The sequence below is a fragment of the Dermacentor silvarum genome, chromosome 7 (genome assembly GCF_013339745.2).
Source record: "Dermacentor silvarum isolate Dsil-2018 chromosome 7, BIME_Dsil_1.4, whole genome shotgun sequence".
Classification (NCBI taxonomy): domain Eukaryota; kingdom Metazoa; phylum Arthropoda; class Arachnida; order Ixodida; family Ixodidae; genus Dermacentor; species Dermacentor silvarum.
The window spans coordinates 177,826,263-177,847,336 of NC_051160.1; the positions used below are offsets into that span (position 1 = coordinate 177,826,263).

Below are 21,074 nucleotides of genomic sequence, written 5' to 3' on the forward strand. Positions count from 1 at the left end.
GAGAAAGCAGACTGCTCAATCAGGATTTGTGGAAATTACAAGTTTACCGTCAACACAGCGTGCGAAACGGAACAATACCCACTTCCCGTGCTAGATGACCTTTTCACTGCACTCAACAAAGGAGCCGTCTACAGCACATTGGACCTGAACTGCGCATACAATCAGATACCGCTGGACGAAGAGTCCAAGAAGCTAACTGTAATCAACACCCATCGGGGGCTGTTTTGTTACAACTGCCTGCCGTGTGGAGTGTTGTCAGCACCAGCTATTTTTCAGCGTACCATGGGAACCATCCTGACGGGCATTCCAGGAGTACAAGTGTACTTGGATGACGTGCTGGTTGCGCAAAAGAAGCTTGATGGGGGAAGTGCTCTCAGGGCGGTACTTAAGCGGTTCCGCAAGTATGGCAAAAGAAGTGTACCTTTCAGACGCCCGAGGTTTCGTACCTGGATCACAGGATCAGCAGCGATGGACTGCAACCCCTGGAGGCGAAAATGGAAGCTGTGATGAAGGCTGTGGGGTCTCATACGTGCTCTTGGGACAAAGGAATGACAACACAGTAGTGCGAACAATCAAAAGGGCATTTATTGCATCTTTCATACACTAATACACACTAGCCGAATTACTACCAATAGAACATTCACATGGGCGCACGGCAAATCAAGGAAGTCCGACTCACCGCGACCGGATAGCGAGCGAATATGTTCGCCCCATGCTATGACACCATCGCGTAGTCGTTCAAGTGTACGGTCACGCGAACGGTAGCGCGTTTGAACGATCCGTGTTCGTCCATACCTTTGTCCTGCTCTTAGCCTCGTGAGTCGGTCCCGCGAAGCGGGCCGTCGCACGCGCGATGTGTTTGTGCGTGTTGCTCGCCGATCCCCAGCCAACGAGGAAGCGCTTTTGACCTTTTTCTCCCAAGGCACCCTGCCGTTCGGTGGCGTTAGCATCGCTACACTCGCGCCATCTCTCGCAATGCGCCGCAACCACTACGACCGCCACCGGCGCTTCGCCACGTGGAGAAGCCGGACCACGGAGCCACGTAGGGAAAACAACATCAGGGGACGCGTGAGAGTCGCGCATCCCCACATCTCCCCAACCTTAAATCACTACACATACTCCGGCGAAACATGTCACAAGGTATATTCACGCGCGCGTCGCGAACAAGAGTTAGTACATGGGACAGTGGCCGCGCCGAGGAAATGTCCACGCGTGGTATGACCTCGCGCGAGCACTATGGCACCGCTCGTTGGCTTAGCATCGGGAAAAGGTTCAGCACAAAGTACGCGCTCCCCGCACGGGCAAAGGCACCGTGCGCGAGCTCCAGTCCTAGTCGCAAAGGTTTCGGCGGATGAGAGGAAAGCAGGTACGTACCGTGCGCTCGTCCCGGAGAAAAGCGTGAGCCACACTCCGCCGCTAGCAGCCGAAACGCGGTGGCCTCGTGATGTCAGCACCCCGCCCAGAGCGCAACCCACCGCGTGCGCAGCGCCACCGCGGGAACCGGTTACGCGGAGGACGGGGAAAAACCGGGGGACGGCAGAACAGGTGAAGCCCTCCGCGCGCAATGGCGCCGGCGCAACCCTCAGTCCCCACAAGCTCCATGAAGTCGGGGTGTGCTCTACGGAAGGGATAGGATGCCATTCTCTCGGAACGTGGCAGTTCAGTTCTGTGAAGTCCATGTAGATTTTCACGTCTCCGGAGGGCTTTCGGAAGACTACCATTGGTGCACACCACTCATTCGGCTCATCACCAGGTGGTATGACGCCGAGTTTCTGCATTCTTTGTAGTTTGAACTTTGTCCTTTCAAATAAAGGAATTTGGATGCGCCTCGGAGAGCTGAGCGCGAAAAGTTTCGCTCCTGCTTGCAGCTGAATTCGGTGTTCCTTGTGCAGCTTGCCAAGTCCCTGGAACAACACTGGAAATTCTTCTTTCGGGTTCACTTTCTCAGCAATGGCGTTTACAAATGTCAGCATCCGGAGTTCTTTGATTGCTGGCTTGCCTAACAACGGAGTGCGGACCTCATCTAAGACGTAGACATCCTCAGTAGTCATGCGGTCGCGGTAGATCAGCTTGAGTTGTGCCACTCCTGCGGCTATAAGAAGCTTTCTGTCTGGACCATGTAGCTGGCGAGGAGGAGCTGAGAGAAAAGGTCTGTTCTTGAGCGTCTTGAATACTTGCTTCGGGAGGACTGTTTCATTGGCGTCAGTGTCAATTATGAAATCTACTGGCTGACCTTGAACCACAACTGTTGCCTGCCACGTTCCAGCATCCGACATCTTGATTGCTTCGAGGAATCCTGCTTCTAAATTGACTTGTTGCGTTTTGACACAATCGAGGCGCCGCGACATGCATACGGAGGCGTAATGACCCTTTTTCCTGCAGACTTGCGAGCGTGCTGGGCACAGAGTACAAGGGTGACACTCTTGACCGCACCAATGGCATGGTTTCTGCATGCTGTTTTTACCGGAGGATGAAGATGGCTTGTTTGGCCCACGTGAATAGCTAGCTGCTGCTTTTTTCTTGTTTCGAAGTATGCCAAGTGGATTAGCGAGTATACGCAACTTTGTTCACACATGGCACTTCCTTGTGGAGCTCGGCTTGCTGCTGACAGACGCTCTCGATCTGGCGGACGGACTCAAGTGCCTTCTGAAGAGTGAGGTCTGCGTCGAGCTGTAGCCTGGTGGATAGCTGCTTATCTTTTATCCCAACTACAAGGCGGTCACGCACAAACTCATCTCGAAGAGTGCCGAACTCGCAATCTTCGGCCGACTCACTGTCTTGTTGCACTCTGGTGTTGAATCTGGCTCGTTCAAAAATTACGTTATGTCGCGGTACTGCTCCACAACTACGTCGAATTTCTTCAAGTTCTCCACAGACAAAGCAAAAGTGGCATAGGTTTCCTTGGCTTGCTCGCCCATGATGTAGAGTAGCGCAACTACTTGATGCTTCTCGGCCTTAATGCACAACCCTGAAGAGGTTCGGAAACGTTCAAATCTTCGTTTCCACTTCGGGCATTCGTTCGGTAACGAAAAGTTGAAAGCACCCGGCGGTTGAATTACGAATGACGCCAATGCCTCGAACGTTAAGGGGTCACGTTGCTTGAGTACCAAGATGTGCTTATAGGAAACAGCTCGCCAGCGTTTCCTTACTGGAATCATCCTCCGCACGGAAGGGGACTAAGAGCCGATGTCCGCTGGTAGAACCTGTTCTTCTGGCACCATGTTGTAGCCAGGAGGGAAGAGCGAGACGACCAGACGAGGAGTCACATACGCACACGTTTAATGGTCTCCCAGAAGTGTTCTATCTCAAGAAGAAGAGCACGTGCTGCCAGATCACCGACCATGCGCAGTCATGGGGAACTGTCTTCCCGCTTTCACTAGATGGCAGCATGTACAACAAACACTTCAATGAATAAACGCTGGACACGTGGAGCCAACCCGAATGCAGTCCCGAATGCAGTCCCGAATGGCTTGCCGGAGTTCGCTTGCCCGACGGTTTGGGTGCGGTCGGTGCTGGATTAGCAGGTGTCGGCAACATGGCCGACCACCATGCTGCGGCGATGCCAGCGACGTATCAACACCAAAATATTGCTATGTCCGCTCAACTAGGCGGTGAAATTAGCACACAGTCATGCAGGCGGAGTCGGAATTATATAGAATGGCGGACCTTAAGGTGTCTGAAGTTTCGGTCGCACTTATCCCTTAAGTTTATGGACCAGTGATGGTGTCTCTAAGTAGTCTGAATAATCGAGCTTGTTTGAATTGCTGGTCTCGAAATATCGGTCGACGCCAGTTGTGAATCGGCCAGTTGCTGAACAGAGGCTTCAGCTTTACGAGGAAAAACACATGGCACTAATAACCATAATAAATAAAGAAGACTTCATATATCTTCACGTTAGGAAGAAAACCACAGGTGTGAAAATAACCGATTAAAAAAGGTTATTTATTGTGGTGATGGGGTGGGGGTTAAGTGAACCTCTAATGCGTTTTGATTGCTAGTGAACCTGTTTTACGGTGTTGGATTGTTCATCATATTCGCAGCGTTTGGATCCTATGACAAGTTTTATGAAGTGTAGTTTGAAAGGTGTTGCTTTGCTTTTGCTGAAAATAGCAAGATGTTTGCGAGCATTCCGAATGGCGGTTAAAAAATCCTCACCAATGCTGCAATTACTCCCCTTTAACTTGAAGTCTAGGGTTTGCCGAAAACTCGTCTGGCCAGGAAAGAACACAGCTGAAGAAACGTACACTCGCCAACTGAAAAAACAGAAAACTACAGATGTAATGTTTCGGCGTCCAATACAGGTGCCTTGTTCTGATTGAGGCTTATGTCCATGTGCTCATGAATGTTGTCGACAAGTAGCTTTTCTGATTGCGCAAAAGTTTCAGAAGGGTTGGAATCAGGAATGCCATACAATGTTAAGTTGTTCCTACATGATAGGTTGTCAACATCTTCTATGCAGCTATCGAGGCTAGATACCAGGCGACCAGTCTCAGTGGCATCTAATTAGCTTCGTAGAAGGATAGTAGTGTTGCTCAAGTTCCATCATTCACTTATTTAAATCTGTTAGTGTTTTGTCGGTGCTCAGAAGTTGATCCTTTATGCCTTGTATCTCAGGGCTTTTCCCAACTGTCAGCTTCTGTAGCTCAGCAAGGACGTCATTTATACTAGGCCCTGGATTGGTTTTGACATCACCTGACAGCAGCACCAATGACTGAATGGCATGCACATTGACCTTGCAGAGCGAGGCAGCACTGAGGGCTCTGTAGCTGCACCAAACAATAATCGCTGCATTTCTTACTGAAAATACTATTATGCACTAACCTGCACGGTGAAAACCAGCATGTCAGAAAAGTGTTGTGGCGAAGCCACCGAGCCCACAAGGCGGTCGCGATGGCTGCTGCTTTTCTATAGTTGACAGACTTGACAGTGTCCCTTCCTATGCGTGATCCCACACTGACTGGAGCATCGAGTTTCCGACTGACGATCTACATTTTTCCAGCGAAGCGGGACGTCAATCTGGTTTGGGTATCGGTAGAGCCACGGTGCAAGCCATCTGCTGTGGAGGCAGCAACTCGAGGCAGACAAGAGTGGTGATCATCTGCAGGGTGAAAAACAGCATGTTAAATGACAACAATGTGGCAAAGCCACCGAGCCCACACCTTTGTCCGTAAAGTAATGAGACTGGGTCTGGTAAAAAGAATTTATTGATCTGATCGGTACATATTAACATTCTTCAAAATAGTCTCCTTGGGCATCGATACACCACTGCCAATGCGATTCCCACGCTAAAAAGACTCCCTTGAAGTGAGCTGTCGTAACCTCTTTCAGAGACTGTGGAATAGCGGGAACATCGTCGCAACGGTGTCCTTTCAGGCTTCTCTTGAACAGGAAAAAGTCTGTGGGAATCACATCGGGCATGTACGGTGGCTGCGGCAAGGTTGCAACCCATATCTGGGCCTAGTAGGTGGTCGCAACGAACGCAGTGTGGGCTGGAGCATTGTCCTGGGGGAGCTTCCAGTAATCGGCAATCTCCGGTCATTTCCATTTGATGGCTCTCTGAAGGCTCAGGGGCACCACTGATGGCTCAGGGGCACCAAATGCGTATCTTGCAACCGGGTGCAAGGGTAACTGGCAACGCAATCTCCCACGCGAAAGGAGCAAAGCGGGAAGGCAGCGCAGGAGGGAGGGGGGGCTTCTACTCTGCCAACAAATGCGTTCTTGTACTTTGCGCCTGTGCCGGCTGTCGGGGTTGTCGCGCGCGCACGGTATCTTGAAAGCGGTCTCGACACGGCTCTGACCTTTGTATGCGCTGTGCTTACGCCGCTCAGTTTCCGTTGAAGCAATAGACCGCACTTCCACACGCCTGCGCGGGGAAAAGCGCAAAAGCAAGAAAAGCGCCACTGCGTCAAACTCTTTGCGCCCAGTCGCGGCCTCCGCGCTGTCAGGCGCCGCGTCCGTGCCTCCGCACCAAAAGAGAAAAGGAGAAAGCGTGTGACTGCGCACTGTTCTCTTTTGCGGCCGTCGGTGGGGCGGAATTTATTCGTATCAACCTACGTGGGTCGTAAATTGATTCGTAACAACCGTTCTCTAGCACGTTGCAAAGAAATGGGGCTCGGCCGGGACCACAGAAAAATTCGTATCATCCGGAAATTCGTATTAGCCGTGATCGGTATCATCGAGATTCCACTGTACTTAGTTTAGAACCCTCACTGCATATTCCGCTGCTGGGAAGCATGCTACTGGCGACTGCACGCCGCACGGCTCATTTCTTACGGACAAACTCTGTAAGCCATGCACTTTCACAGAAATCGTTTCTTTCATTGTAGACGCTGTTCTCCAGTGAGGTTATTCCTGTATCTGAAACTGAAACGTGTCACAGAAATCTCAGGGGCAGCATCTTTCGCTGCGCGCAATGTCTGTAACAGGAGGAAGTGGTTGCTTTGTCACGGTTCGCGTCGGGAATCTCCCTGGGCTTTCACTGCGCGTGATATGGTTGCTACGTATGGGATGAGGTTTTTGCTATATCTGAAACTGAAACATGTCACAGAACTCTCGGGACAGTTTTTTTGAGATCAACAAAAATTCAACTTTCTCCGCTTCACCTCTGAATACAGTGCGCCCGAAGTGCAGTCTCCTGGTCTTTGAAAATCCAGATGAAGGTGGTAAATAATGCCGGGTGTTTTATCTCTGCGGAACAAAAGATAGACTTGAAGTCGAGGTTTTGACGGAAGCCCGTCTGGTCGGGAGGCATCATGAAGAAGGGTAAAAAGAAGGACACCGACTACTGAAAGAATACAAGAAAAGACATTTCAGCTCCCCTGACGGGAGCCTTGTTCCCGTCAGGGGAGCTGAAATGTCTTTTCTTGTATTCTTTCAGTGGTCAGTGTCCTTCTTTTTACACTTCTTCATAAAAGATAGACTTGTTGCAAAATTTAAGAAGCATACCAGCAGTAAAACAACTGCTTTGAAGGTGTCAGACTAAAAATTCTGTAAAACGTGTGCTGTAAAAAGAGAGCAAGTTTGATTGAGCAAAATTATCTGTGACTGCGAAAGTCTGCAAAAAAAAAAAGCAAGAAGTCTGGTTGTGTTTTTTTAACTTTGGCACAGGAACATTGAGCAACAAACCGCGCATTGTCACTCTAACAACACGTTGGAAGTGTCTTGGGATGCAGGGGCACTTCCTTTCTGTGTCAATGGTCTTGATTTGCTGTCCTCTGCTTTTACAGTCCAAGCTGGCATCCATGTCCAATGACTTCAAGAGCATCCTAGAGGTCCGAACAGAAGTAAGTGATCCTCTGGAATGGAACAGCTTAGCTTCATTTTGTGCAGTTTCGCTGGTGCTGCAGCATCTAAATTGGCACTTCCTCGTGGGATGCACAGTGAACTGTCGCGTGCTTTCATGTTGCCATTTACATATCGTAAAACCAGCTAGTTGACCCTTCAAACACTGCTAGAACCCACTGTGCAAGGCTTCAAAAGGTACTAAAGAAATTTACTGAATTCAAGTTCAGGCAGTGCTCTTTCAACGTCTGCTACGGTCAGCTGCCGTGCTTCAGATCGTCGCAAAGCATGCAGCTCGCGTAATTCGTGTTTGAATGCAGCAGTCACTTTCCTTCCAGCTGGAAGGAAAGTGACTGGATTGATGTTTAATCAGATAAATGCCCTTAACATCAGCAGAAATGACCGTGCCGTCTTTTGTTTGCCTTATCGTTTCATAAAGATTTTCCTGCCTCAAGAAATGCATACTGTGCACGTCGATTCCCATGATTCAACAATAACTCGTGTGATAGCGCTTTATAAATTAATATGCTCGTTAAAGGCGCTTGTGGATTCTTTTTGCAGCCTACGCACTGCAGCGACTCGAATATGCAGTGGTATAAATGAGATGGGCACTACACACAGAGAAGTATTCTTTAATAGAGCTGTGCCACAGAGAAACATCCGTAAAAAATGATCATGCTCGTCTTGTAAGCCGAAACGGCAAAACTATCTGCGAGTTAATGTTTTGCCTCGTCCAATTTTCCTTCAGCTTTGCTATGGCTGTCAGTGTGGGGCCATGCACTCACCGGCCAACATTAAAAAGGTGTGATGTGCTTGCTTCTCTACTATCCAAAGCGCGGCAGCAGACGGTAGCAGACGACAAAAGAGCACCGCCCAAAGCGCTCACTGCGCCTGCGCGAAACTTGTTGCAGCCACCAGTTGGTGGTGGCACCGAGCAGACGCCACGCTCTGCGGTGTTCCCTTTAACAGTGGACCCCTCTGTACATCCTGTTCCAGCTTCGCGCTATTGGCTAGTCGTTCATGGCTTTTCCGGGCAACGAGCGACGAATTCTAGATTTCCAGAACCGAGCGGTCGAGCGACAAGAACGAGCGATCTGTTCGCGCGAGTGCCGTTTTGTCGCTCGAAGCCGCCGCTTGTCGCCGTCGCGCACAAAATCGCTCTCATGCAGTTTGGGCTTGAACGCCTTCGTCCTGCAGTGAACATAAAAATAGGCTGACAATGACGATGAGCAAGAAAACTATACAATTATCAGCCCTGTGGCTTTGTCAAGGTTAATTTAGGGGTTTTTATAACAAGTTTAGACAACGTAAAAGTTTTGTTTGCCTCTAAGGGCATGCACGTGGGCCCATCTGTTGTGCAGAACCTGAAGCACCAGAAGAGCCGGCGCGAGCAGTTCAGCAGCCAAGGTGTGAGTGCAGCACTGCCCCCATCGGCCATGGGAGGCGGATCGGTCCTTCTGGCAGACGAGTACGCCTCGCAGCAGCAGGGGGCGGGAGGCGGAGACTTCCTCACCATCAACATGGACGAGGGGCCCCGGCATCGGCAGCTGCAGCAGCAGCAGCAGCAGCAGCTGCTGCTCGACGAACAGGTGCTGTTCCCCTGGTTTCAACCAAGCACTTTGTAGGACTAGTGTGGCTACCCGCTGTGTGTGCAACATGTAACGTGTATCTTGCTGTATGTTATTATTATTGTCACAGCTGTCACCTGTTCACCGTCGGTACGAAGTCGATCGACGGGGTATATAAGCCGTTTGGTCGTTCCGTACTCAAGCGAACACAGTGAAAGAGTCAGAGTCGGGAGTAAACAAAAGAACAAGATATTTATCGACTGATATACACAAATGAATAAAATAAAAAAAAAGACACAAGACAGACTAACACACCTGAACTTAATATTACACAATGATGACGACAGAGAAATGTGATGAGCAATTAACAATGTATATACATATGAAACAGGACGCGGATCAAATATACAAGAATAACACTTAACAGCATTTCACTAAAATAAAGTTCAAAAGAAAGGAAAGTTCAAAAGAAAAACAACGATGTCATACGCGTGGCCGGGCAGCAGCAGCAAGTCCATAAACCGTAAGTCGGCGCTCAGAGCTTTCCCGAAGAATGCTGGCGGGACGGTCTTGTTGAGGTGGGTGCGATTGCTGGGCTGGGTTTCCCGGGAGTCTAGATCTGACGACTTCCCTCAAGCAGGTTGAGCTAACTTGAGGCAACTACCGTGAGCTTTGTTGCAGACGCTGGTTTGACGTCTCGTACGTCAACTAGTTACTTGGAGTTCCGACGCGGCTAGGCGGCCCAGGCGATGCCGGACGGCGTAACACGTGATCTTGGGAGAGCAGGCACGAGGCTAATACACCCTCGCATGCTACCTAATGACATCAAGGCTGCCAGATTCGAGAACCTCGCGATGAATAAACGAAATAAGAAGGGGAACCGAGGGGCTTGATTTTGTTAATCATAACCACATACCACGTGACCATAATCACAACCACATGACGCCATCGGGCTAAAAAGGATGTTCCACATCTGCCCTCCATGGTTCTGAGTGGTGCTGGCTAACACACCTAGCGCTAGATCTAGTAAACATAAGTACCCAAGTTAGTGGACAAGTTGATGGCCGTCGCCGTAGCACAATTGGTCGTGCAACGCACGCGTAATGCGGAGGTTGCGGGTTCGGCTCCCGCCAGCGTCAAGTTATCTTTTCGTCCACTTTCATTTTCCCTTTCATCATTATTTTCTACATTCCAATTTCAACCACACTTAATTTCCTCGACGCTCGACGCTTTACTTGGCTTCATTGTCTGTTGGTTCTATGTGGTTATGTTCTAACTTCAAACATAATAAGTCACAAGGAAGACATATGTGACATACTACTAAGAGAGCTGGCAAAAATACATCTCGGACATTAATTCCTATTTGCAAGAAGGAAAAGTATGGAACAGGGAAACAAAATTATTAGGTCGGCCGTCTTACCATTTGCCGTTGGTGGATGATCAGGGCAATAGCCTTAAAGACCAAGCCAACGCTTTTAGCGAGATTTTTTTGAGCATGTGTCCAGTTCAGAGAATTTTTTAGCATCTTTTTCTCAAACACAAAGCAATAGCAGAAAGTAAGGCACTTAACTGTAAATGTAGTAAAAATGAACCGGTACAACTATCTTTTTAATGTTGCCGAGTTAACAGCTTCATTGAACAGTTGTGAGATGTCTGCTCCAGGAGCTGACAGAATCATGTACCTAATGATAAAACACTTTCACCTTGACACACAACTACCTCTGCTGTCTCTTTTCAGTAATATCTGGGCAGCAGGATACCTTCCATTGGCATGGAAAGAGGCTATTGTAGTCCCTGTATTCAAACGGGAAAAGACCCATCCTTAGTGTCAAGCTACCACCATATTACATTAACGAGTTGCCTCTAAGTTATTCAAAAAGATTATAAATTGCCGATTATTACACTTTAATAAAATTGTAGCGAAGAAAGACGCTAGTGGGTCCATCTCTAGTCTGCCAGACGCTAGTGGGTCCAGCGCTTTTGCTCGCAACGGCGCTCGTGCTTGAAAGCGGTCTCATTTGACTGTCGACGCTGCGCTGCTCCGATCTCTAATAAACCCTTCACAATTGGTGGAGGTGCTGGGTAGTGTCAAAGCTATCGCAGACATACAAATTACGGAGTACCTCCCCCTGCACCGGCACCGTGCTCTGGTGTGCCGCACCCCAGGGACCCTGCTATCTTCACAGGCGCGGACGACACCGATGTTGAGGATTGGCTTACGACCTACGAGCGGGTAAGCGCCCACAATAAATGGGACGAAGTAGCTAAGCTCAGCAACGTGCTATTCTACCTCGCGGGTGTGGCCAGCTTATGGTACAACAACCATGAAACAGATTTTCCGACGTGGTCAGACTTCAAGACATCTTTTGTCTAGGTTTTTGGTCGCCCTGCTGTTCGTAAGCTGCACGCCGAACAGCGTTTGCGGGAACGAGCTCAGCAAGCAGGCGAATCCTTCACAAGTTATATCGAAGACATCCTGGACTTATGCAAGAAAGTCAACGTGACCATGTCGGAGTCTGATAAGATCAGGAATGTTATGAAAGGCATAGAAGACGATTCCTTCAACATGCTCCTTGCCAAAAATCCTCGCACTGTGGCCGAGATAACTACACTGTGCCAAAGTTACGAGAAGCTACGCAAGCAGCGGTCATTGACCCGTCGCCCTACATCGCGCGATGAACACCTCGCTGGCTTGACGGTAATTTCTGATCAGTCAGCGTTGATGGCAGAAATGAAGGCTTTCGTGCGCGAGGAAATTGCACGCCAGCTCTCCTTGATGGCCTTTGCACAACCACCACGAGTACAAGAGCCAACGTCAAGTTTTGAGCCCCCGCTCCGCAACACCATCGCGCACGAACTTGTGGGGATGCGCGACTCTCACGCGTCCCCTGATGTTGTTTTCCCCGCATGTCTCCTGTAGTCCGGCTTCTCTGCGTGGCTAAGCCCGGCAGTGGTTGCGGCGCGTTGCGAGAGATGGCGCTAGTGTCGCGATGCTAACGCCACCGAATGGCGGAGTCACTTGGGAGAAAAAGGTCGGAGGCGCTCTCTCTTTGGCTTGGGATCGGCGACCAACACGCACGGACGCTTCGCGCGTGCGCCGGCCCGCTTCGCGCGACCGTCGCGCGAGGAAGAGCTGGACACCGGTATGGACGAACACGGATCGTTCGAGCGCGCCACCGTTCGCGTGACTGTACACGTGAACGACTAGGCGATGGTGTCACAGCATGGGGCGAACGTATTCGCTCGCTATCGGGTCGCGGTGAGTCGGACTTCCTTGATTTGTCGCGCGCCCGTGTAAATGTTCTATTGGTTGTAATTCGGCTAGTATGTATTAGTGTATGAAAGGTGCAATAAATGCCCTTTTGATTGTTTGCACTACTGCGTTGTCGTTCCTTTGTCCCAAGAGCACATGTGAGACCCCACATCTGGCGCCCAGCGTGGGGCTCTTGGGGCATCGGACGATAATTTTAACAGTTTTGCTCGGTTCGAGATGTTTCAACCGAAGCGTAGTCCTAGCGTAGATTTTGATCGCTAGTGTCGGCGGTGTGCTTTCTTGAGCGAGGCAACGGTTGCTGTAGCGTGTTTGAACTTTTCAACATGCTAAGCCTTTTCGCGAGTGTTTTGAAGTACACTCGTCGGCACGAGAGCCACGTGGTCTGCATCCTGGGAGAGCGAGGCCTAGCGCCCGCGGAGCATTGGCAAGCCTGAAGCGAGTGAGTACGGAAGCCTCGTGGGTGGTCCGAATTTCTTATGTAAATAGCTTCTTCTATATCTTTGACTTCGGAAGTCGAGACTCAGGGAGCCGGGTGGCCGCGGGCCACGGGTGCCGCTACGGGCTGACTGGTATTGCGGCCTGGCACCGGGCGCTCCGACACCGTCTGGGGCGGTGGGCGCCGTCAACTCGGATGCTGTGTGCACCGAGCGGAGTAGGACCACCTCACAGAGCTAACGTCTCCTCGCGGCTGCCTGTTGTGCCCATATTGGGTGTTGCTGTTTTTTTTGGAGGGGATGCCGGTTGTTGTCAAAGTAGCGACGCATTAGGCCTAAGGCTTAACAAAGCCGCCTGTCGCACGTTGAGAGACACAACCTGGTGGACCGTGGTGTTGAGATGTCGCTGTCCAGCTCGGCCCTCGACGACCAGCTCAAGCTGATCCAGAGAGCAGAGAAGATGGCAAGAGCCAGCGGAGCCCTGGACTAGGGGCCCCGACCATTAGCGATGCCCCATTGGGGCAAGACAAAACTATATTTGAGTTAAAGTTTATCTATCTTGAGATGTCGCACATTGCTTCCCTCATTAGTTCGCCTCGCACGAATTGAAATTACTCGTTCGACTCAAGAAAGCAAGCTTTGTTCACGTGAACTTAGCATCTGCAATGCCACCCGAAATTTTGCTAGCCGAATTGAACATCGTACCACGTGGGCGATGCGTATGCCGAATTCCTCTCCCTTGCACTACTTTAGTGTTTGTCGAGTGCGTTGAGTGTACGCAGCGTGAGCGGAGTCACCCCTGGTTTGCTGTCACCTGCACATCGTCGGCGCTGCTGCCCCGGACTACAATCGAGCTACCCCAGGCTTTGGAGATGCCTGTGGTCAATTCGGCGCAGCGATTTCGGCGGCCGCCTGTGTCCGGCTCGTTACCCTCGGCGGCTGGGAAAAGAGCCGGCAGTCACCAGCGGCTCTCGCCGGCAGGGCACGTCGGCGCGAGCGACGCTTGCTCGTGCCGACTTCTGCGTCGCCGTTTCCGGAGTCCTGTGCTGGAGTCGTGCCATCGAATCTGCAGAGCTGGTGCTGTGACCAACGGACGCCAGCGGTGCACCCCAGAGACAATGTCGGCTCGCACGTTGTGGATAACGCGTGGACATCTACTCGGCGGCGCCACTGTCGCATGTACTAACTTTTGTTTGCGACGCGCGCGATGATAGGCCTTGTGACATGTTTCGCCGGTGTATGTGTAGTGATTTAAGGTTGGGGGGATGTGGGGATGCGCGACTCTCACGCGTCCCCTGATGTTGTTTTCCCCGCATGTCTCCTGTAGTCCGGCTTCTCTGCGTGGCTAAGCCCGGCGGTGGTTGCGGCGTGTTGCGAGAGATGGCGCTAGTGTCGCGATGCTAACGCCACCGAATGGCGGAGTCACTTGGGAGAAAAAGGTCGGAGGCGCTCTCTCTTTGGCTTGGGATCGGCGACCAACACGCACGGACGCTTCGCGCGTGCGCCGGCCCGCTTCGCACGACCGTCGCGCGAGGAAGAGCAGGACACCGGTATGGACGAACACGGATCGTTCGAGCGCGCCACCGTTCGCGTGACTGTACACGTGAACGACTAGGCGATGGTGTCACAGCATGGGGCGAACGTATTCGCTCGCTATCAGGTCGCGGTGAGTCGGACTTCCTTGATTTGTCGCGCGCCCATGTAAATGTTCTATTGGTTGTAATTCGGCTAGTATGTACAGTAGAACCCCGCTGTTACGTTCCCGGGTGCTGCGTTTTCCCGGCTGTTACGTCGTTTTCGGCCGGTCCCGGCACAGCTCCCATAGAACCCAATGCATTGGTAACCCCGCTGTTACGTCGCAACTGTGGGACCGTTCCCGCATCATACGTTGCGAACTGCGACACCGCGCCGGCCCGAGCGGCCATTTTGACTTTTCATGTCGCTTGGCTTGGTTGCTTGACGATGGCATTGGCCGCCCAAAGTGCTGGGGGCGACATTTATTACGTATTTTCGGTTTCCGCCAGCAAAAGTATGGCCTTTGATATCCGCTTTTGCTATCTAAAGATGATGTCTATGACGCGTTGCGGCCCTAAAATTCGTTTTGGCTCATAGATGTTCCGTAAAAAGTCCAAGGGCGATAACGCCGTCGCCGTGCGCCGTATGCTTTCTTTCGCGCGTGAGACGCAGTCGTCGGCTCCCCTCGCACGCTTTCACTCGTACATACAGCATACGTCGCCGCGCGCCGTATGCTGTATGTGCGAGTGGAAGCGTGCGAGGGAAGCCGCGCGGCCATATGCTGAATGTGCGAGTGAAAGCGTGCGAGGGGAGCCGACGACCGCGTCTCGCGCGCGAAAGAAAAGCAGAGAGGCAGCGCGCCTCCTTCCATTGCGCTCGAGGCACCAGCGAGGGAGCGAGGGGGGGTAGCGGGCAGCGTTGTGCTCCGGCATCATACTGCACGGCGGCGCGCGCGCGGTCCCGCGGGCCCTATCTTGAAAGCGATCTGCGTGGGGGTAGATTCTACGCAGTGTAGGTGTGTCGGCGGCTCGTGGCTTTGTGCGTGCTGCGTGTTCTCTGCGCTCAGTTAGGGTTGAAGCGATAGACAACAGCACGAAGGTCACTTCGCTCGCTTCTGCAGCGGCGCTTAACTGCGCGTGTCCGCGCTCATCGAGTGTGATGTGTTCATGTTTGCCTGTGGGCGCTGACACTATGTTTGTTAATTAGTTAATAACCGAATGTTTACAAGTTTATACAGACGATAAAACTACTATTCTTACTTTGTATAGCTCACCGCAATCGATACTCCGGCTGTCGGGCGAAACTACTTTTTGTTGCACGTAAGAATTAAAATAATATTGTGTGCAGTTCAACACTACTCCCATTTCTCAATTTTTCCTGTTTCCTGGCTCTTGCGTGTCCCGGCTCTTACGTTTTTTTTTTTTACGGTCCCGTGAAAAACGTAACAGCGGGGTTCTACTGTATTAGTGCATGAAAGGTGCAATAAATGCCCTTTTGATTGTCTGCACTACTGCATTGTCGTTCCTTTGTCCCAAGAGCACATGTGAGACCCCACAAACTCAACCAGCTTTTGCCTGAGCGCCATCACCATGTTCCTGCGGTCGCACCTCTCCGCTACGCTGAAGTCGCCGCTAGGCCCCAACAGATCCCTCCAGCTGCACTACTCAACTACGCGGAAGTCGTCACCAGGCCCCACCCTTTCCCTCAAGGTGGGCCTCTCACATACGCCGACGTCTTGACTGTGCCCCGACCACAGTCCGCGATGCAACCATATCACCAGCCGGCCCCGCACAACGCATTCGCCTACATGGACGGGGCCCACCACAGCGAATCGGTGGCGTACGTCTGACAACCGACCTATCTGTTTTGCGTGCGGCTACGCCGGTCACGTCGCACGCTACTATAATCGCGTGCAGTCACCTAGCGCTCGAACATTTGTGCCAAGTCGTATGGTCGGCTCTCCCCGCCCATATTACGACGACCCTTTGGCATCGTCACCGACGTTCCGCCCAACGCCCAATACCCGCCGCTCACCTTCTCCACATCGACACTCGCTATCACCGATGCGACCCCGTCCCGCAGCTCGGGAAGAGGAAAACTAATCGTCGCAGTTCATGAGTGAAGGGCTGCGACGCCGGCGAAACGCGAAAGTCCTCAGGGTAGCCCGACGAATGTGATAGACGTGTTTGTTGATGGTGTTCACACATCTGCACTCGTGGACACCGGAGCCGCCGTATCAGTTATGGACGCAAAACTTTGTCGCTTGATTCGGAAAGTGACGATGCCCCTTACTGGACTGTCCCTCCGCACAGCCGGCGCACAGCGTATTCACCCGTTAGCGGCGTGCACAGCTCGTTTTGTGATTGAGGACGTTGTATACGCCATCGAATTTGTTGTAATTTCGTCGGGCTCCCATGACGTTATCCTCGGCTGGGATTTTCTCTCCCGCCACAATGCCGTCATTCATTGCGCACAGGCCGAACTAGAACTGTCGCCGCTCTCAGATTTGACGCTCGCCGACGATGCTTCTCTTCCGAACAAACTCCTTGTCAGACACGACACCACCGTTCCTCCTAACTCGTCAGTGGTTGTCTCTATGTACTGCAGCAGCCTCTCCGACGCCGTCGCACTACTTTCTCCGTCTGGCCGCTTTTCCACTCGAAAAGGTTTCCTGCTGCCTTTTGCGACGGTGAACATTACACAGGGCTCTAGTGCTATATTTATTTGTAACCCGTTCTCATACCCTGTGTTGCTACTCCACGGAGAATGTCTGGGCAGTGTCGAAGCTATCGCAGACGTACAAATTACGGACGTTCCCGAAGACTCATACTGTGCCCGTTACAGTACGCTCGGCTCGATTTCTACGTCTGGCCCATTGCCTATAGATGTGTTCGATTCTTCTGTTGCCGATGACCTTACACCAGGCCAGCGATCACAGCTTCTGTGCCTCCTACAAGAATTTCATGCTTCTTTCGACGTCGGGCAACCTTTCCTGGCCCGGACGTCAACTGTTACGCACCACATCAATACTGGCTCCCAACGACCATATCGACAACGACCATTGCGACAACGACCATATCGTGTATCGGCTACAGAACGTCGCGTGATTAATGAACAAGTGGCCGATATGCTCCGCCGGGAAGTGATCCGACCTTCCCACAGTCCATGGGCATCTCCCGTCGTCCTTGTTACGAAGAAAGACGGTTCTGTAGGGTTCTGTGTGGACTATCGGCGCCTCAACAATATCACTCGTAAGGACGTTTACCCGCTTCCGCGAATCGACGACGCTATTGACAGCCTACAAGGAGCAGAATTTTTTTCATCTCTCGATCTGCGCTCAGGGTATTGGCAAGTACCTATGGCAGATGACGATCGACCGAAGACAGCCTTTGTCACGCCCGATGGCTTGTACGAATTTAACGTCATGCCGTTTGGACTTTGTAATGCGCCAGCAACTTTTGAGCGCATGATGGATACCGTTCTGTGCGGCTTAAAATGGCACACGTGCTTGTGCTACCTTGATGACGTCGTTGTTTTTGCTCCGGACTTCTCCACGCACCTTCAACGCCTCTGGCGTGTTTTGACGTGTTTGAGAAACGCCGGCCTACAACTGAATTTAAAGTAGTGCCGATTTGCAGCGCGGCAGCTGACGATACTGGGTTACGTTGCTTCCAAGGATGGAATTCTCCCCGATCCAGCCAAGCTTCGTGCCGTCGCCGAATTCCCTAAACCTACGTCCATCAAAGAACTGCGAAGTTTCGTAGGTTTATGTTCTTACTTCCGACGCTTCATTCAAAATGTCGCCGCCATCATATCACCTCTGACGAAGCTCCTTGGATGCAACGGACCCCTTCATTCGTGGTCTTCAGAGTGCGAGGAAGCGTTCGCAAATCTCCGTCGTTTGCTGACGACTCCCCCAATTTTGCGCCACTATGACCCGACGGCCCCTACAGAAGTACACACAGATGCCAGCGGTGTTGGCCTCGGCGCTGTCCTTGCGCAGCGCAAGCCTGGCTTTCCTGAATATGTCGTGGCCTATGCCAGTCGCACCCTTACGAAAGCCGAGACCAATTACACTGTCACGGAAAAAGAATGTCTGGTGATCATCTGGGCTCTTACTAAGTTCCGGCCTTATTTGTATGGCCGCCCATTTGATGTCACTGACCACCATGCACTATGTTGGCTGTCATCGTTGAAGGATCCTTCCGGTCGTCTTGCCCGCTGGGCACTTTGCCTGCAGGACTACGATATCCGCGTGCTGTACCGCAACGGACGCCAACATTCCGATGCCGACGCCCTATCACGCTCTCCCTTGCCTGACGACAATGCCTGCTGCTCACTATCCCAGCTAGCTGTTTCTACAATCGACCTTGAGACTATCGCTTCTGAGCAGCGCAAGGACCCGTGGATTGCTTCGATTATAGACTTGCTTGCTGACCCATCACCATAGTCAACCACTCGTACGTTGCGTCGTCAGGCTCGCCATTTCGCGGTTCGCGACAACCTGCTTCAACGACGCAGTTATGCCGCAGACGACCGCCAGTGGTTGTTAGTAGTTCCTCGCAGTCTGCGCTCCGAAATCTGTGCATCCTTTCACACCGATCCACAGTGCGCACACTCGGGAGTTTTCAAAACCTACCAGCGCCTTCGACAGCGCTACTACTGGCGAGGAATGTACAAGTACGTTCAACAGTTCGTTCGCTCCTGCCCCGACTGCCAGCGCCGGAAATCTTCACCCCAGCCCCCGCCGGCTGGTCTGCAGCCTCTACCCTGCCCTACCCGGCCGTTCGGGCGCGTTGGAATTGATTTGTATGGGCCACTTCCCTTGACGTCGGCTGGTAACCGCTGGGCTATTGTGGCAGTAGATCACCTCACACGATACGCCGAAACCGCCGCTCTTCCAGCAGCTACAGCGCGCGATGTTGTCTCATTCCTGCTTCGCCGATTCATCCTGTGGCATGGTCCACCCCAGGAATTGCTCAATGATCGCGGACGTGTGTTCCTTTCGGAAGTGGTTGAAGCCATTCTTAACGAGTGCCACGTGATTCATCGCACAACTCCGGCGTACCACCCACAAACCAATGGCCTCACAGAACGCTTCAACCGCACGCTCGGCGACATGTTTTCAATGTACGTCGCCTCCGACCACACGAACTGGGACGCCATTCTGCCCTTTGTCACCTACGCGTACAACACCGCTACTCAGAGCACCACTGGCTTTTCGCCCTTTTTCTTACTATACGGTCGGCACCCGTCGCATACCATCGACACAATATTACCTTACCGGCCGGATGCATCCGAGGGCTTACCTATTTCTGCCACAGCACGGCATGCTGAAGAATGCCGTGACCTCGCACGTGCCTTTACTTCTAACGACCAAGAGCGCCAGAAGAACACTCGCGGCGACTCCACCTCCGAGGTCGCCTTGCTTCCTGGCGCGCTTGTGTGGCTCTCTGTCCCGTTTACCACCCCTGGCCTCTCATCGAAACTACTCCCGAAATATGAAGGCCCTTACCGCGTCGTCGAACGCGCATCTCCCGTGAATTTTGTTATCGAGCCAGTTCAACCGTCTTCGGACCAGCGCCGTCGTGGCCGAGACATTGTCCACGTCGACCGCCTCAAGCCATACTACGATCCTGTCATCCTGACGAGCTGGTAGGTCGCCGGACGGCTCCCTTATCACTCCCGGGGTAATTGTAGCGAAGAGAGACGCTAGTGGGTCCATCTCTAGTCTGCCAGACGCTAGTGGGTCCAGCGCTTTTGCTCGCAACGGCGCTCGTGCTTGAAAGCGGTCTCGTTTGACTGTCGATGCTGCGCTGCTCCGATCTCTAATAAACCCTTTACAAAACAAACAAATTGGTCGACTGGTATCAGTGTGGTATTCGAGAAGGTTGATTCACAATGAATCATCTCATAAGGATTGAGGCGTACATTCGACTTTTGTGTGGTCTGCGATGACGAAAGCCGAGCGCATGCATGATGGCATCTTGCACATAGGAAGTTGTGGGCATGGAGGCCGGATCAGAAGGGAGAGAGGTGTAAAAGAGTAATAAGGGATGGCGTCCAAAGAGAAGATAGAAGGGGAGTAGACGGCAGTTTCATAACGCGATGAGTTGTATGCAAATGTGACGAACGGATGGGCAACGTCCCAGTTGTGGTGGTCATCGGAAACGTACATGGGAAGCATGTCGGTCAGTATATGGTTGAGACGTTCAGTGAGTCCAGTGGTTTGAGGGTGATATAAGGTGGTGAAGTTGTGATGAGTAGCACATGATCGAAGTAGATCATCAACCACACGACACAGGAAGCAGCGACCGCGATCTGTGAGTAGGTGACGTGGAGCACCATGTTGGAGGATGACGTCGTACAGTAGGAAGTCGGCTACGTCTGTGGTGCAGCCGGTTGGCAACGCTCTAGTAATTGCATATTGCGTGGTATAATCTGTAGCAACTGCAATCCATTTGTTGCCTTACATGGAAATTGGAAAGTGACCGAGCAAGTACAGGCCCACGCAATAAAACGGCTCGGTTGGAACGTCAATTGGCTGAAGGAGACCAGCTGGTTGAGCTGCAGGTTTCTTGCGACGGGCTGACACAGGTCTAAAGTTGTTACATAGCGGCGAACGGAATGATAAAGGCCCTTCCAGAAAAAACGTCATCGTGTACGATCATAAGTTCTGAAGATGCCTAAGTGCTCGGATGTTGGGGCATCGTAAAACTGGACGAGGACGCGGGCTGTGCACATACCAAGAACCGGTGTTTGGGGCCGGGTGGAATAGAGCCCGCAACCTCCACCAAAAAGATGTTATTTACTCAACAGTAGACGGCTAGCACTTGTCGAGTCAAGACTGTACACTCCCTAAACATCCTAAAAGCCCTAATGCCACTCCGTAAACATAAAAATCCTGCACTTAGTAAGCTAAATTCCGTTCTGTGAAGAGTGCATATGTCTAATCGGCATGTCATTATATTCTGGGTACCTGGCATCGAGGGAAATGTGCTA

General features: G+C 51.8%; 1 protein-coding gene across 1 annotated transcript in view; it reads left to right on the forward strand.

Annotated features, from left to right (window-relative positions):
- Positions 1–21,074, forward strand: part of LOC119458723 (syntaxin-5) — a 77,866-nt gene that overhangs the window by 42,381 nt on the left and 14,411 nt on the right. The window contains exons 5-6 of the mRNA XM_037720583.2: positions 7,227–7,283; positions 8,643–8,870. Of these exons, the coding sequence (XP_037576511.1) occupies positions 7,227–7,283; positions 8,643–8,870 (285 nt within the window). The remainder of the gene's footprint in view (positions 1–7,226; positions 7,284–8,642; positions 8,871–21,074) is intronic.